At 32.0% G+C, this 16993-nt stretch overlaps 8 protein-coding genes and 1 non-coding gene across 9 annotated transcripts; 4 read left to right on the top strand and 5 right to left on the bottom strand.

Annotated features, from left to right (window-relative positions):
• Positions 1-179: 179 nt before the first annotated feature.
• Positions 180-2515, top strand: DFA_00901 (uncharacterized protein; the record flags this gene model as incomplete). The annotated part of the gene is made up of 3 exons (XM_004358824.1): positions 180-427; positions 1543-1958; positions 2193-2515. 3 exons carry the CDS (start codon positions 180-182, stop codon positions 2513-2515), a joined length of 987 nt encoding a protein of 328 aa, XP_004358881.1.
• A 351-nt stretch (positions 2516-2866) lies between these two features.
• Positions 2867-2938, top strand: DFA_00900. The gene has a single exon. It is a non-coding gene; the product is annotated as a tRNA-Glu (tRNA).
• Positions 2939-3206: 268 nt separating this feature from the next.
• Positions 3207-4616, bottom strand: DFA_00899 (uncharacterized protein; the record flags this gene model as incomplete). Its single annotated transcript, XM_004358823.1, has 4 exons — positions 3207-3508; positions 3588-4036; positions 4112-4527; positions 4599-4616. 4 exons carry the CDS (start codon positions 4614-4616, stop codon positions 3207-3209), a joined length of 1185 nt encoding a protein of 394 aa, XP_004358880.1.
• Positions 4617-4831: 215 nt separating this feature from the next.
• Positions 4832-6395, top strand: mtyrS (tyrosine-tRNA ligase; the record flags this gene model as incomplete). The annotated part of the gene is made up of 3 exons (XM_004358822.1): positions 4832-5253; positions 5328-6340; positions 6367-6395. The coding sequence occupies 3 exons, from the start codon at positions 4832-4834 to the stop codon at positions 6393-6395; spliced, it is 1464 nt and encodes a 487-aa protein (XP_004358879.1).
• Positions 6396-6518: 123 nt separating this feature from the next.
• Positions 6519-7194, bottom strand: ppcdc (phosphopantothenoylcysteine decarboxylase; the record flags this gene model as incomplete). Its single annotated transcript, XM_004358821.1, has 4 exons — positions 6519-6556; positions 6624-6660; positions 6729-6968; positions 7045-7194. The coding sequence occupies 4 exons, from the start codon at positions 7192-7194 to the stop codon at positions 6519-6521; spliced, it is 465 nt and encodes a 154-aa protein (XP_004358878.1).
• A 152-nt stretch (positions 7195-7346) lies between these two features.
• syf2 (putative pre-mRNA-splicing factor) lies at positions 7347-8117 on the top strand (the record flags this gene model as incomplete). The annotated part of the gene is made up of 2 exons (XM_004358820.1): positions 7347-7592; positions 7674-8117. 2 exons carry the CDS (start codon positions 7347-7349, stop codon positions 8115-8117), a joined length of 690 nt encoding a protein of 229 aa, XP_004358877.1.
• Positions 8118-8395: 278 nt separating this feature from the next.
• Positions 8396-13038, bottom strand: DFA_00895 (Suppressor of actin mutations; the record flags this gene model as incomplete). The annotated part of the gene is made up of 6 exons (XM_004358819.1): positions 8396-11327; positions 11541-11734; positions 11896-12077; positions 12166-12412; positions 12491-12705; positions 12798-13038. 6 exons carry the CDS (start codon positions 13036-13038, stop codon positions 8396-8398), a joined length of 4011 nt encoding a protein of 1336 aa, XP_004358876.1.
• Positions 13039-13508: 470 nt separating this feature from the next.
• Positions 13509-14436, bottom strand: DFA_00894 (uncharacterized protein; the record flags this gene model as incomplete). The annotated part of the gene is made up of 2 exons (XM_004358818.1): positions 13509-13910; positions 13996-14436. 2 exons carry the CDS (start codon positions 14434-14436, stop codon positions 13509-13511), a joined length of 843 nt encoding a protein of 280 aa, XP_004358875.1.
• Positions 14437-16128: 1692 nt separating this feature from the next.
• On the bottom strand, positions 16129-16986 carry DFA_00893 (uncharacterized protein; the record flags this gene model as incomplete). Its single annotated transcript, XM_004358817.1, has 2 exons — positions 16129-16381; positions 16673-16986. The coding sequence occupies 2 exons, from the start codon at positions 16984-16986 to the stop codon at positions 16129-16131; spliced, it is 567 nt and encodes a 188-aa protein (XP_004358874.1).
• Between the last annotated feature and the right edge of the window lie 7 nt (positions 16987-16993).

Genomic DNA, 16993 nt, shown 5'->3' with positions numbered 1-16993 from the left:
GAGTAAGGGTATTTGTATTTTATGAAATAATAAATACTTTTCTCAAAGAGAATTTTAATGTTAAAATTAATCTAATATTAGTTTTATATTTATATTTAATTTTATTAAAATAATTAATAAAAAAAAAAGGATTTGGTGATGTTCATTAATTAATTTGTTTTGTTGAAGCAGATATTGATATGAAAACTTTTGGTTTAAGAATTGGACAAATGTGGAATAGTGGAGATTATAATGGTGCCTTCAAGTATACAATTAAATGTCTAGATGATAGTGTCTCTATTCAATTTGATACTATCCAAAGTAAATATTATTTCAAAATATTCCTTCAAACAGTTGACATAGTAGAATCAAAGGCAAAAAAGGTAGAACTCCTCTTGGGTGTATCTAAATGCCTTCGTCTTTTTACAGTATCGATAGAACTAGCATTGCAAGGACTGAAGAAAGCTTATGACATCATCAAGAAAGATCTTCAACCAGACCTAGAACAAGGCTACCCACTCGACAGCCCGCTAGTGGAAGTACTTATCGAACTTATAGAGACCATATCCCTCAAAATCCAGAACCAAAAAGGCACCATGAATGACGCTGATATATCCCTTCTTCACAGCCAAATGTCGCAGTACCATAAAGAGATGGCAGATGTCTTGTGTTGGTCAACACATCCAAAACTACATTTCTATCATTTACGAAAGTCGACTCTAAAGAATGGGAAACATCGATCAATCTGGCACTTGGCCTATTCCAAGAGATTGATAGAAATGAATCACCTCTGGACCAATATGAAATAGATGTATTGATTATTCGCTCTCCTTACTACTCTCGAATGACTATACCCGATGAAAGAATGGAGAGACTATATGGTTATCTCAAGGAATTGGTTCCCAAACATTCCGCCTTTCCGAGTTGGCATTTTCACAGTCAAGAGGCTCTATACTATTTACATTCGAAACAATATGAAAAGGCAATGAAATGTGCCCAAGCAATAATTGACAATTCCCAAGACCGTGAGCAACTAGTAGAATCCTAAATTTTCTTATCTGATATTATCATTTGATGAAAGAAGATCTATGACTCTGTGTACCACCCTTACAAATCGATTTAATCTCAACCCAGACAACAACAAACAACTCCTTCTCTCTATTGATGAAATGAAAAACTATCATCAACAAAAAACTATACATTCATCATCTACATTGCAGACCGTTGTTTGGTTATTGATAATGAAACAATCATTGTCAAACAATTACAAATCAAATTTAATATCATTTCTGATTTCTCACGTACCTTTTTTGGACAAAACAAAGTATCAAATAATAATAATAATAATAATAATAATAATAATAATAATAATAATAATAATAATAATAATAATAATAATAATAATAATAACAATATCCAACCAAGAAGAATATGACGAAGAATATGAAGAATATGAGGAAAATGAAGAGGACGAGGAAAATGAAGAAGACCAAGAAAAGGAAGAAGATAAAGAAGAGGAAGAAGACAACGAAGAAAATGAAATTCAAGAATATTATGATATAGATCTACATCGGATCAATCAACAAAAAATGAAGAAGAATTGGTTGAAAAATTAAAACAATGGTACCGTGAATTAATCGAGCCAATAGATGAGTATTTACCATCTACCACAAGTGACAAAACGTTGGTATTTGTGCCCAATGAAAACTTGGCTAACGTCCCATTCTCTGCTTTGATCAATAACAAGGACGAGTATCTTGTAGAAAGATATGCAGTATCAACCACCCCCTCGTTATCATTATTAAATACCCTATCTAAATTACAACATTCAAATAACAATAGAGATAATAATAATAATAATAATAATAATAATAATAATAATAATAATAATAATAATTGTAATAATGTATTGAATGTATTATTAGTTGGTAATCCAATTGGAAGTGGATTAAAATGTACAGAGAAAGAGGTAGAAAATTGTAAACAACTATTCGAAAATTCTCAATACACATGTCACACGTTGTTACGCTCGAATGCAAATCGACCAAAGGTTTTAAATATTTTAAAAAATACAAGGTTACAACACATCCACTTTGCATGTCATGGTGGATTCAATGGAAAGAATAATTTTTCATTGTTTAAGGGATCATTGGAATTGTCTAAACGAAAGCAAAACCCTGGAAACACTCGAACCCCTAAACTATTCTCAGAAGACATCATTCAACTTGCCAATGGAATCCAATCTGATACAGTATTTCTAAGTTGTTGTCACTCTGGCAAAGGAAATAACAAACAACAAGGTCTCATTGGATTGGTTTGGTCGTTTCATTGTGCAGGTGCTCTGTCGGTTGTAGCCAGTCATTGGGAGCTACCAGACAACGATCTAACAGTGGATAGGGTAGAACGTTTCTACCACTGCTTGATCAACAAGAAATTAAACAAAGCACAATCACTCAGAGAAGCACAATTACTTGCAATCAAAAAGGATCAAGACCCTCGATTTTGGGCACCTTTGTTTTTATCTGGTTTATATTAATAAAGCAAATAATATCAATACCAAACAAGTACATTATAATGAAACTGTCGGTAATTAGGGTTTTGCAATTGTGAACCATTTTTTTCACAATACTCAATGAATTTTTCCCACACGATTTTTCAGTCAACGAATGTGCATCTTTTAAAGAGGAAAACTTTTAAATAGGCCAAAACCCTCATAAGGGACACAGTACAATCCATAGTTTGTGTCGTCGGTAATACTTAGTACCTTTCACCCTGACACTCAAGGGGCAAACTTTTTTTTTTTTTTTTTTTTTTTTTTAAGTTCTGTACTCCCAGCCCAACGGCCTATAAATAGGTCCAAAGGGGTCATGGCAACACAACAACTCATTCCTTTGTGGTGTAGTCGGTAACACTTTAGTCTTTCACACTGACACCCCGGGTTCGATTCCCGGCAAGGGAGTACTTTTTGGTCTTTCCTTTGGATTTTTTTTTTTGCCTCGAAACCATTGCCATCGTGTTCTCAACTCCTTTTAGCAAAATTCCATTAATTTTGATCAAAACCACATATAAAAAACCTAGTTTTTACTTTGGGAACCAAAAAAAAAAAAACAAAAAGGCCCAGCGAAATAATAAAGATTGAAATATTACAAATACCATGTCTATAAATGTTTTTTTTATATCATCTTGATTTTTTTTTTATAATTTTTTTATTTATTTATTTATTTTTTTTAAAGTCTCAAAGTAACATTAAAACCACAAGTATGAGTTTGATCGGTAGGTTGTTTCTTGAGAACGGTTGACAAATAAATATCAACCAAACCAGGACCCATTTCACAACGAACACCAGCACCAACACTATGACGATACAAAGATGGAGAAAAGAGATTCTTGAAATTATCCTTGACATTGTTGTAACTGAGAATTGAGTTACCAACAGAGTAAAAAGCAAATAAATGTACTCCTTTTTCATTTAAATATTTTGATACACTAAAACTTGTTGTATGATATAAATCACCACCAAAATATGTTTCTAAAATAGAAAAAAGAAATGTTAATTTTTTTGTTGTATTTTTAAATGTCTATTATCTATCTATCTATCTATATTTTACTTTTGTTTTTACTAGTTGCTAAACCTTTAAAATTAAAACCCTTTAAATGATAAGATTGTCCATTATAGAATCTATCGACAAAAGGTGTAAGACCATTTGTAAAGTTGTAAATACCACCAAGTCCAATGGTAGTTTCAAATTTCCAATCTTGAGACAATTCAACAGCAGAATGAAGAAGTGATTCACATTTAAGAAAAGGTGATTTTCCAGTTGCAATTTCTGTAGATAGTCTTCCCCAAACCGATCGATCAATACTTTGTCTATTGAAATAGTATTTATGGGTAAGACTAAACTTTTGACTAATACCTGTATGATTTCTTAATTCCTCATCTCTATCTTGTCCAACTGCCGACGTTCTTCTTTCACCTGCATAAATGGTAAAGAAATGATTTCCTATTTTTTTTGGTTGCAATACTAAACTTGATTCAACTGTTCTAATTTGATGATTACTTAAAAAAGTAAAATACAAAAAAAAATAAGTAATTTGGTATAAAAATATCTTTTGTTTTTGATTTGTTTCATACTATTCAGAAGGAGATTCTTGTCTTTTTGATAATTCTATTCTATTTTGAAATCTATCTTTATAAAAAACACCACCAAGTAAAGATTTATAAACACCGATTGAAGTTTCACAACCAATTTCACCACCTTGACCAAATGGATTACTAAGAGTAAGAGTACCCTTTTGAGTGAGATCAGATGCAAATGTAGAACCAAGAGCAATACCCAAACGAGGTGAAGATACAGTTACACGATCACCTGCATTGTTGATAGAAAAGCTTGCTTCTGGGACAATTTGATCCTCTGTCATCAAGTTGATTGCTTCTGATACATAGTTTCTAAGACTTCTTGGTTTTCCAGCATACTTTTCTATATCTTTAAAGTATGTTTCCTTTAGAAATTGAGGATTCGATCTAATATTATCAAATTCTAATTGAATCTAAAAAAATAGATATGAAAATTAGAATCTAAGTAGAAGATTTGTAAACACATAAAGGTTTTAAATGTTACATTTGAATTATCTGTCATTTATGTACAAAAAGAGGTAGGTATGATTAATGACAATAATAAAAGATGATGATCAAATTTATTATTCATTTGATCTTTTTTTTTTTTACTTTCATATTCGTTTTTTTTTTTTTTTAAATTTAATTTTAGTATTCGTCTGATAATCTGATCATAGAGAGTATTAAAAACTTTTTATATTAGTATAAAGAACTTCTTTTGTATCATTTTTTTTAAAAATGTTAACAGCATTAAAAAGAACTAGTATATTATCAAATAGATATATCGGTTTTAGTAGTAGTAGTAGTTTGATACGTAACTTTTCTACTACTACAACTACTTTTACTACTTCTACTACAAATGTAATTGATACATTAAAATCAAGAGGATTTATTTATCAAATGACAGCAAATGATGAAGAGATGAAAAAGTTGACAAGTAAACCTGTATCATTGTATGCTGGTTTTGATCCAACTGCAAATAGTTTACATATTGGTAATCTTATTCAATTGATGGTACTATTACAATTCAAAAGACATGGTCATAATCCTATTGCATTGTTGGGTGGTGCAACTGCTCTTATTGGTGATCCAAGTGGAAAATCAACCGATAGACCACAATTGGATCAAACTTTTATTACTGATAATTCTAAAATTATTAGGTAAAAAAGAAATAGAAATAGAAGTAGATAAATATAAAAGAGTATTTTTTATTGACATTTAAATCTTTTATTAGAGAAAATATAGAAACTATATTAGGAAAAGATAATTTAATAGTTGATAATTATGATTGGAATAAAGATATATCGATTATATCATTTTTTAGAGACATTGGAAAATATTTTAGAATTGGTTCAATGTTGAGAAAAGATTTTATTCAAAATAGAATTGGTCAAGTTATGGAAATACCAAAGGGCAATGGAGAGACGACTGAAAAATGTGTAGTTTTAAATAATACTTCAGATTCTACTGGAATTTCATTACCAGAATTTTGTTATTCACTCTTTCAATCAAACGACTATGTACATTTACACTCGACACACAATTGTGTCATTCAAATTGGTGGTTCCGATCAATGGGGCAATATAACAGATGGATGCGATTTGATAAAGAAAAAGTTAAACAAGACGGCACATGGTATCACCATCCCATTGCTCACCAACTCTCAAGGCAAGAAATTGGGCAAATCTGAAGGTAATTCAATCTGGCTTTCAGCTTCACGTACTAGTCCATTCAACTTTTTCCAATATTGGATTCAAATTGCAGATGATGATGTTGAAAAGTTACTCAATCTCTTTACTTTTATACCTTTGCAAGAGATTAAAGAAGTGATGGAAAAACATCGTGCCGAACCACATCTTCGTCATGCTCAACGTGTATTGGCAGAGCATGTAACACGTATTGTTCACGGTGATCAAGGTGTTGAAGAGGCCATCAATACTACCAAATTACTCTTTTCAGAAGACTCTCTTTCCATTCTCGATAGTTATAGAAACGATCCAGTACGTGCAGACAGTCTATTTAGTAAATTGAATTTCAAAGAAATTGAAATCTCTCAATACCCAATTCAAGGTGAAAAGTCTGCCACCGTCGCATCCATTTTCCAATCAGCATCTTCTGCCTCTAGAAATCAAGTCAAACAATTAATAGAATCAAAATCTATACAAATCAATGGCACCACTGTTACACCAGGTCAAAAGATCCAACAATCTGACCTAATTGGTAATCATTATATAATATTACGTCAAGGTAAAAAAGCTTATTATATTTTAAAGTTTATCTAAAACTGACTGAAAAAAGATAGATAAAAAGTTTACCTATTGGTTTAATAAATGATTTACGATGGATACAATTTTATCTACTTGTTCCATTGCACCTTTACCAGTGTCACCACAAATCAAAGTTTTTGTTATTGGTTCAATGATGGTTACATTTTTTGATAGTTGACCAATCGTTTCCAAATGTCTAGATGTAAATATATTCTCCCACATTAATGTATTCATTGCAGGTGCTATAATTAAATACTTTTTACTTGATTCTTTAAAATCCCATGCTCTAATTACTGATGTCTAAAAAAAATAAAGAACATTAATAAATAAACAAAAAAGATATATTTGGTTTATATATGTTATTTTACCAATAAATTATCAGCCATTCCATTTGCAATTTTAGCCAATGTATTTGCAGATAGAGGTGCGATTAATATAGCATCTGCCCATTTACGTAGTTCAATATGTAAAACGGGATCATCTCTTTTAGACCAACTATCCCATTCATCTTGATCTTGGAATATTTCAATACTATCATTCTTTACACATTCCAATTCTTCTAAATCTTTACAAAAATGATATGAATTCTTTGTTACAATTATATTAATCTAAAATAAAAAGAAAAGAAAGAAAGAGATTAGAAAAAGAAAAAGAAAAAAAAGATAATAATAATAATTTGTTTACATTATAATCATTTTTTAAAGATTCTATTAATTGAGTTGCTTTAATTGATGCAACACTACCTGTAAATCCTATTATTAAATTCTTCCTTTTATTATTATTGTCATCTTTTTCGTTGTTATGATTTGTTAATTTAAATCTATTTGAATACATATTTGTTCAAATACAATATTTGCAATTGAAGCAAATTTATTAAATTAAAAAAAGATCAAAACAAAAGAAAAAACGACAAACAAAGCAAAGTTTTAAATTAAAAAATACTACTTTTACTTTTATATTTATTAATTTATATCTATCTATCTATCATGTCAGAAGAATCAAGTTTAGAACAATTAAGAGAAGAGATTATTCAAAAGAGTAAAGAAAAGCAACAAGATCAATTTAAAGAGAAACCATCATCATACAATGCAGTTGCACATGACTATACAGAAGAGAATGAAAGAGCAACTGCAAGAGTAAAGAAAGCAAACTATGTCAATGTAAATGATAACCCAAGTATAACAAATAAAACACCTCAACAATTGAAATTAATAGAATTAAGAAAGAAATTGGTAAGTAAACAAATAAACATGATTTAAACAACAACAATATGATTATTTTAACATTTCTTTTGTTCTTTTGTATTTTTTAAGAATAATACAAAAAAAGATATATATCAAACAGTAATTGATGAACATGATAGAATACATAATAAAGGTAAAGATGAATTGGAAGAAAAGAAAAGATTGTTTTTGGAAAAGAAGGAAATGATGGAAAGAGAGATTAAAGCAGATGGAGGAGACCCTGAAAGAGAAAAATTAAAGATGGTATTGGCATCGGATATCAATATGAATGCAATAGAAAAAAAGAACAAACAAAAAAAGGAAAACAAAAATGATGGTGCCAAAAACATCGATGCTCATATCCATACTTCCTACAAAAAGAGAGTAAAGAGTATGCAAACATTCAAAGAATCTGATCATTTTAAACATGCCGCCAAAGATGATAAAATTATTGGTGATTTGGATCATGGAAAAGATTCATTTGTACCAAAAGAAAATATTAATGCAATGAAACAAGAATTACTTAAAACGTAAGAAAGAAAAAACAAATTAAAAATCAAAATAATAATAATAATAATAATAATATTAACTTTCTTTTGTTCTATATAGTCAATTTGAAAAGAGTCAAAAATTCAAAAAGCGTGGAGTTAATCCAGATGATGATATTGATTATATCAATACAAAGAATAGAGATCATAATAGAAAATTAAAATCTGCCTATGATAAATATACTTTGGAAACAAGACAAAATTTGGAAAGAGGTACTGCATTGTAATAAAATTAAATTTATAAATATTATTCTTTATTTATTTTTAATCCTCTTGATTAAATTGTAAATCATTATTATTATTATTATTATTTTCATTGGATGGTAATTTTTCTTCCAAAATAACAACATCTTCAAAGTTTTCCGCCGTATTATTCTTATCAATTGAATTTGACAAGGTTGGAGATGATGATTGAGATTTAATAGGACTTTGTAAACTTGGTGATGGTGATGAAGATTGTTCTACTCCTCCACCATTATTATTATTGACAAATGGTTTAATTAAAAATTCACCACTAACCTTTAAATTATCAACCATTTTTGTTAATCCACTAAATACTCCTCCTCCATTATTATTATTATTATTATCAATATTTTCTTGACTATTTAAAGAAGGAGATTTAGAAGGTGAAGAAGTAGGGAAAATGGGTGGGATAAAAGATAATAATGGTGATTTGTTTGATGGTGATGGAGTATCTGGTGGTGATCGGTGGTTTAATGCTTTTGATGGACGATTAGGGACTGGAGGTGGTTGGAAGTTAATGGTAGCAGCCATTTCAACCATTTTGGAGATTTCAGATTTTGAAAACACTTGAATGTCTCCTTGGAGTACACAACTTTGCTCGTCGTGCATGGTTAGAGTGATCTTGAAATGGAATGGAGAGTGTCCACATGCTTCACGAAGAGGAATACTACCCTTTCCAATCAAAGAGTCATTGACCAACACATCCTTGTCAAAGAGAGCCACTTGGATAAATTGTGTTTTGAGATAGTCTTTGTCATCGATAAAGGATTTCAACTCGATTACATCGTTCCATCCAATCGCAGGGACACCTCCACGCACCGTTGATGTGCGGATACTGTTGATGCTACCTTCAAGTTGGATAGAGTTGACGCTATTTGGATCTTTGGCCTGTGCAACCGCCGCTGCGGCGCTGTCGCCACGTGTGGCAGTGCTAGATGGGGCAGCTGCATTGGCAATCGTAGAGTCGTCGATTAAAAGATGGTAAGAGTTGAATTCGAGGTGTGCATCAATCTTGGAGTTGGTTGACAATAGTTCAAACTGATCGACCATCAGATTCTTGACTACCACAAAGCTTGGAACGTCCAGTGTCGACAACCAAGAGTAGGGAGTGAGTACTGGAATAGAGGTGATCGAAGATACTGGTGGGAAAAGACAGCCGGTACTTGTGGTTGGCGATACCTTGTTCTCGGGTGCCAATACCAACGAGTCGACCAATGGCAACGAACGCCAATACATCACACCACGACCAGCCATCTCATCCTCTGACGAAAGTGGAACAAATTCATTCCATCCACTGAGCTTGAGTGTTGAATAGTCAAAATCACCGGCCCAAAACACATATCTATTCGATCCATTAATATGTTGTTTGTTTTTGAGGAATAAAACAGCTGGATCATCGTGCATTGTGGAACAGTCCATCGTCCCAGTTATATGATTATTACAATAGTTTAGGAAACAAACCGATGTTTCCTTTACATAGAATGAAATACATGTACCATATTGAATGTCTTTGTATTTATCCTTAAACATATAATCTGTAGTCTTACTTCCACTATCCAATAATTTAATTAATTTACTACCAAAAAATGATTTAGAAGAAGAAGATGAAGAAGAAGAAGAACTACTACTAGATACATTGACTACCTCATCTCGATCTTCTCTTGGTGGTCTTGGTGGTGGTGTTGGATTGGGAGAGAATGAAGTGGTTATACCAGATGAAGAGTTGGTTGGAGTTGTTCCAGTTGGACTGGTAGATGCCTGAGTGGTACGACGGAATGCAGATCTCTTGTTCAAATGAGTGACACTGATATTTGAGATTGTGTTGGACAGAGACTTTTTAATCAATACAATAGAGGCTGTATTGGTAGAGACTGCAGTAGCCACACATATATACTCTAGTCCCAAGTATTGTCTGATCAAATAAAACCAATATTGTTTATAGTTCATTACAAAACCTGGTGATGGACGATCACCTGCAATTCGTTGAGCAGAGATGGAATACATCTCTCTACCCTTTGGAATCCACTCTGCCAAAATAGTACTATTAATGGTTATATTTTCCATATTCCAAGATCCAATAAAACAATCCAATGAACCAAATAATCTTCTCTTTCTTGGTGGTAATAATGGCGCCATAGTTGATGATAATGATTCATTTGAAACAGCAGGTGGCAATGTTGGTGAAATTGCTGACAATGGATCATCTGCTCCTTCTTGATCAACTTCAACTGTAGTAGTATTATTAATGTCAGTCTCTTTTGTTTCAGTCTTTGTAGAGGTGGTCGGTGAGACAATCATACTTGGGGGAAGAGTTGGAGGATAACATTTTGGTAAATTTTGACGATACAATATTTGAAGGAATTGTTCACGTAGTAGGGATGAAGAGAATTGGATACACTCTGGTGCTGGACTATCTTGCGTGTAGATATTTAAATGACGATGATGTAGTCGAGACTTTTCCAACAATGTGATGGCGTCGAATCGGAATTCTTTTCGTCTGCCACCAAACTTGCTCACAATGATGAATGAACTGTTGTTGGTGACATGTAGGTAGCAATTAATGCCAACCTTGGTTAGGTCGCCGTCTGGAATGACGATAATGTCATAGTCGAGTAATTGGGCAATACCACCTTCGCTCGACGTGTCATCCGACGGCTGCAAGAGATCGTCGTTGAGAGCTAGGGGATCCCACTTTTCAACCAAGTACTTGCCAAGCATCAAATCAATAGACGCCTGCTTATCATCATCCTTGTAGTTTTTGTTGAGATAACGACGCACTGAATTGACACCGTCTGTCATTGTACCCTTGACCGACCGTTTTCCAAAACGTGTGTAATCAGTCTTGAGTGCGACAGTGCCCGTGTATTGCTCGCTCATCACGTCTGCATTGTCTGCCCAAACATGCTTGAATTGTGATTCAAATGCTGCGTGTGATTCAATCTTTTCAGAGGCGCTAATAATTCCCATACGCGTCAATTGCGAGTGAAGAATGTAGTGTGCAAACAGCGACTGCACCACATTGGTACGGTCCAGACAATCGATGCAATTAGTTCGCACCGATCCCGTCTGCACAAGTGTCGGTGCGCTGTTGGTGCTCTTGAACAGATAGCCATAGTTGTCGAGCCATGCCTTGACCTTTGACAATAGTTCCGACAAGTTTTCATACTTGTTGTTTTTACACTTTTCGTGAAAGTCAAAGGCAACATATTTTACACGTTGATCACTATAAAACAAATGAGAGTAGGTTTCAAATCGATCTCCAATAGCCAACTCTCCTCCATTTTGATCTATCAATGATACTATCACTTGTGGTCCATAAAGTAATAATAATTCATTTAAATGATTTTGAAATGCTTCATCCTAAAAATTAAAAAAAAAACAAAATTAATAAAATATATTCTTTTCTTTTTGATTTGTTTTGTTTTCTTACAGAATAAACATTATTATCAACAATTGGTTTTGGTTTAATTTCTTTTCCTTTTTTGTTGCCAAATCAATGGAATGGAGCCACGAGTTTGTACAAACGATGTAAGTACTTCATCAAACACAACGATTTGTTCAGTCTCTACGAAATTAGCAACATTTCCAAAAGGGTCAGCACCTCTCATATGATAACGTGCTCCAGTACGTTTACAACTTCTTCTTGAAATAAATATATATTTAAATTTGTTTGAATTGATATCACATTCTATTATTCTTATAACTAAAAAAAAGAAATAGGTATTACATGTTTAATATATATTATTATTATTATTATTAAGTATTTTAATATTTGATTTTGTTAAACTTACAACCATCCATCATTGGTAAGATGTATTGATCGAAACCATTTTCAATAAAAACTTGCATCATATGATGATTCCAAAAGAATCTTCGATCGGCACGTTTCCACAATGGCAATAATGCACGATCTGGATTAGAGTCCATATCGGAAGCTCTTTGTTCTGAATGAGTGACATCGAAATCATATGAATAATAGAAATCAAATGATTCCAACAACTCGGTCAACATTGATAAATAATTCTTTTCTTCTTTTTTCTAGAGGTAATAGTTAAAAGTTAATATATTTATATATATTATAAACACAATATATTAATCATGTGATCTCTCTCATACCTCTTCATCATTTAATGAAATTGGTACTCTTGCAATGGGAGTGATAATTGTTTTTGTAACCTTGTGAATGATTTGATTTGGTCTGATGGAACCAATCTTTGCCTTTTCCAATATACATATGAGATGAGGTCCAGACAATAAATTAATAATACCTAAACATCCATATACTCTTGTACTTGATCTAACCGTCCCTGTAAAATGTGATTTCTCTAATGCTAAAAAACAACAAGAATTAATCATCATTCTCTCTCTTATGATCAATAAATATATATATATAGATGTATTCTCTTTTTGTTTTACAACATACGTCTAGATTCAATCTTTAGAGTAGTTCTATCGATAAATATTGAATGAGGATCTTTTACATCATAATCTGGTTGCAATATTACAAAAGAATCGAGTATAATCAAATGAAAACTTGTATAAAGTACATTACTAATTTTAGTTGTATTATTGTTATTATTAACTTCTGCTGCTGATGCAGTTGTTGTTGTTGTTGTTGTAGTAGGTGCTGCAGATTGAGGTTGTGTAGTATTACTAGTTGACATTGTGTTGTTGCTGTTTAAACAGGATCCACCAATCAATGGGCAAGCAAGTCGACTTGTCAGGTGAATAAGATGATTTAAATTGTTGTTGTATACTAGTATCTGTTTAGTTGTTACTTTGTGACAATACTATATCTTTGTTATTACAAATATTAATAATAAATAAATAAAACGATGTGTTGCAAATTATCAAATGTTGTGTAATGAATGAAAGAGATTCATTCATCTTCACAACAGCCAATTTATTTGAATTTCGAACACCTCTTTATTTTTAGTTTGATCACCTCTGACCTGGCTAGTACTGTAACGAAGGATTTTTCTGAAGATAACCGAGAGAGAGATCCACTCCTCTTTTTTTCGATACCACAACCAAATGAATGATACACTATCCTACAATTACACAGATTCTTACAAATATTATTACTACTATTCTTGATACACGTTTATTGATCAATCTTTATAATTCTTTCTCATCAAGATGAATGGTGGTGTATAGGAGGTGGTTGAGAAAGATGTTGATCCCCAGGCTGAAAGGTTGGAGGAGGGTAATATTCCTGGTAACTTCCTTGTGGAGGTGTTGCTGACACTTGGTAGGGATGCTGTTGTTGGTAAGGTGGATGATAAACAATAACTGGTGTTTGTTGTGATGGTGATGGATATCCTACTCCAACCATCACTGGAACTGCTCTTTGAAGTTGATAAGGAACATTCATCATCGTAGGATTATTATTGGAATGTTGTTGATAATTTGTTTGATTCGTAGTATTGTGATTTTGATTATTTTGATTAGGATCAACTAATTGAGTTGATGAAATAGACGCTGAAGAAGTTGTATAAATAACTTGAATTGGAATTTGTGGGTATTCAATTTCCAACTATAGATTTAAACAAAAAAATAATAATTAGTTAATCAAATATATTATCTTTTCTATTTCTTATTTCTTATTTCTAAATATTTACATATAATTTTGATTTTTTGTTTGAAGTTTTTGATTTATGTTTAATTCTAACATTGAATGTAATTGATCTTGGACCCAAAGTATTATTGATTTCTTTGATGATGAGATAGAGTTTACGAAGATAGGTTTGGTGAAAAGAGTGTTGGATGAGTGCCATCACTATGATGGATGCAATGGCCAAACCAAAACCAATACCAACCAAGAACCAATAGAATTTAGATATACCAACAAATACGAGTACAATGCCTACCACCATCAGAACCAAAAACAATATAATGATCTTTGGTATCTCTGTAAATGTATAGGTATTGATTTTAGATAGGATTTGACAGTATTCCTCTTGAGACAATACACCTGTCAATTGTCCAGGATAATCTCTCCTAAATCCATAAAATACTCTATGATGTGATCTATAATCTGTTTTTACTTTACATTTATTCATTTTTGAATAAAAAAAGACTAGTAGAGAGATAGTTTAAATAAATAAATAATAATTAAAAAAAAAAAGAGATAGATAGAAATGATTCAACAATATATACCCCAAACAGTATATATACTCTGTCTATTCCATATATATATGAATTTAAATATATTTTATATTTTTTAAAGGAAGTAGCTAGCAGGTAGGCGGTTCCGCCCTACCACTACCATGCACACATTCCAACTCACCCACCCACGCTATACCTCGTTTAGTCTCGTTTATTGTTACAGGTTTGTGGGTGGATGATTAAGATAGGTTAGACCAGACCATTATGTCAATCAAAAATTTGATTGTCTTGTCTATATATTATTAATATCACCCCCTTCCCATCCCACTCACCAATATTGATCAATTTATACCCCCATTGCTAAATGGTTGATGTTAACCATGTGTGGGTGGTTGTCCAATAAAATTAAACCAAACCTGTATTCTGATTTATATATATATATATATATATCGATTTGATTGTGTTGGTGTAACAACAACAACAACAACAAATAATATTTAATAAATTCTAATTCTCTCTTTCTTTTTTTTGTATTTGTTTAGAATATATATATTTTTTAATTATCATAATGATGAATAATAATTATTGTTGTTTGTTGTGTTAATAATAATATGGAAGGAACTGATGGTTTATCGTTCTAGTTGTTTGGAGGATGGAAAAGAAAGCAGGGTCTCAAGATGAGAGAAGCTTTTAAAAAAACAAAAAAAGCTGTCCACTCGTTCACCTAAGATGGAGGCGATCCTCACATCATCGTCATCATTCATCAAATAACAATGAATGAACCGTGTGGTGGGGAAGATAATAACAATAAGGCTTCAAACCTTCATATGAATGCCCCGCAGCAAACATGTTAAGCTTTTGGAAGAGGGGCTTATTTTTCCATTTACAAACACATTTGTTTGTTATTTTTTTGTAAAACAAAACCCCCCATAATATTTATAATAGCTCTCCCTTGGACTATTTCATTATCATTCATATTTATCTTATTATCTTTAGCTTGTACAAATATCTTCTATTGTAAGTTTAAAATTCAATTCTTGTTGGATGGTTTTTTCATTTAGATTTATTAATTATCTTTATCTTATTACCCACCCCCAGACCAGACTAGTTAGTTGTTGTCCAGTAGCCAGTTCCTTTGAAGAACTACGAATGAATGACCGACCATTTTAGATTAATGATGAACCCAAACACCACTACTTGTCTATAGGGTGAACCGATATACTCTAGATCATTCCCATTGTCACCCAAATCATCATTATTTATTTATTTATGTCTCTCATCAGTGTGTCGACACAGTATATATACATATATATATATGTTTACACCTCGGCAGTGTGGATAACGATCATGATTTAAGTGATGATGGTAATGATCTTGTTTTAACTTTGGTTCCAATCTTTGGATCAATTTGATAAATGTATCAAATTATCCATTCTCTATAGGTTCAACACTAAATAAATTACTACTACTACAAGTATGCATACGTGTCAGTGGATTACCTTGATCTTAATTGTAACGGTTTTTTTTTTTAAAGGCATTCACCGAATCTTGAAAAAGATCCAGGATACTTTTTGGTGTTTATTAATGATGTTAACCATTGATATACACCCGATTATCCTTTTCCAATCTTTTAATTCCCAAGTCGATTAATGACTCCAATATGGTAAATAATTATTTTCTTTTCTGATATGAAGATAAATAGGGGTATATTCATTACTATTATTGTTTGATGGATCTCTTGATTGACTGATGATACCACCAATCAAAGATTTGTTGTCAACTATTAATACTCTTGAATTATCTTTATCTAATCTTTTAATTGTTGCTTTTAACCATCTCTTTCCATATCGACTAATTGATAGTTTTTCAATATTTGTTTGATTGATTACTTGATCCAATCTAAAACTAAACTTTGAATTTCCAAAAATAGCTCTTGTTTCTATAGATTTTTAGTTTACGTAGATTCAATGGTAACAATAGATTGTTATTGTGTTGTTGTTGTTGTTGTTGTTGTTGTTGTTGTTGTTGTTGTTGTTGTTGTATGTTGAATTAATTTCACATGATAGACTTGTGAGTGAAGGTGGAAGAGGGAATGTGATGATACCAGGGTATTCAATATGTTGAATGGTTGATGGAAACACACAAGAGTGATAGATTGGATTAACAGAGATATATATATATCTGCAATACAATGTCTCCAATTTCGATGGGAGTGTTTGAGTGTCGGTCTCTCTATTCCAAACCAACTCTTTAATAGAGTCTGGTAGATACTCAGATGTTGTCGGTCCGTTATACAATGGTAGACTAAGAATCTCTACTGACGATGGTATTGACAATGGTAATATTTCAATTGTTCTTGGATCGTGTGACGATTTGATTGTTAGTTTCTTTACACTATTTGGAATAAATCCAACTGGCATTGCGTCTTGATATTTGACGAGGGCTAGTTCGATGAGAGAACTTGGTAATTTGACTGTTCCATAATCTATCTTTGAGCAATTCATATCCAGG

Source organism: Cavenderia fasciculata (genome assembly GCF_000203815.1).
Source record: "Cavenderia fasciculata unplaced genomic scaffold Scf_Dfasci-F-a-25c12.r2-5, whole genome shotgun sequence".
NCBI lineage: Eukaryota > Evosea > Eumycetozoa > Acytosteliales > Cavenderiaceae > Cavenderia > Cavenderia fasciculata.
This window is presented reverse-complemented; position numbering and strand designations above follow the sequence as displayed.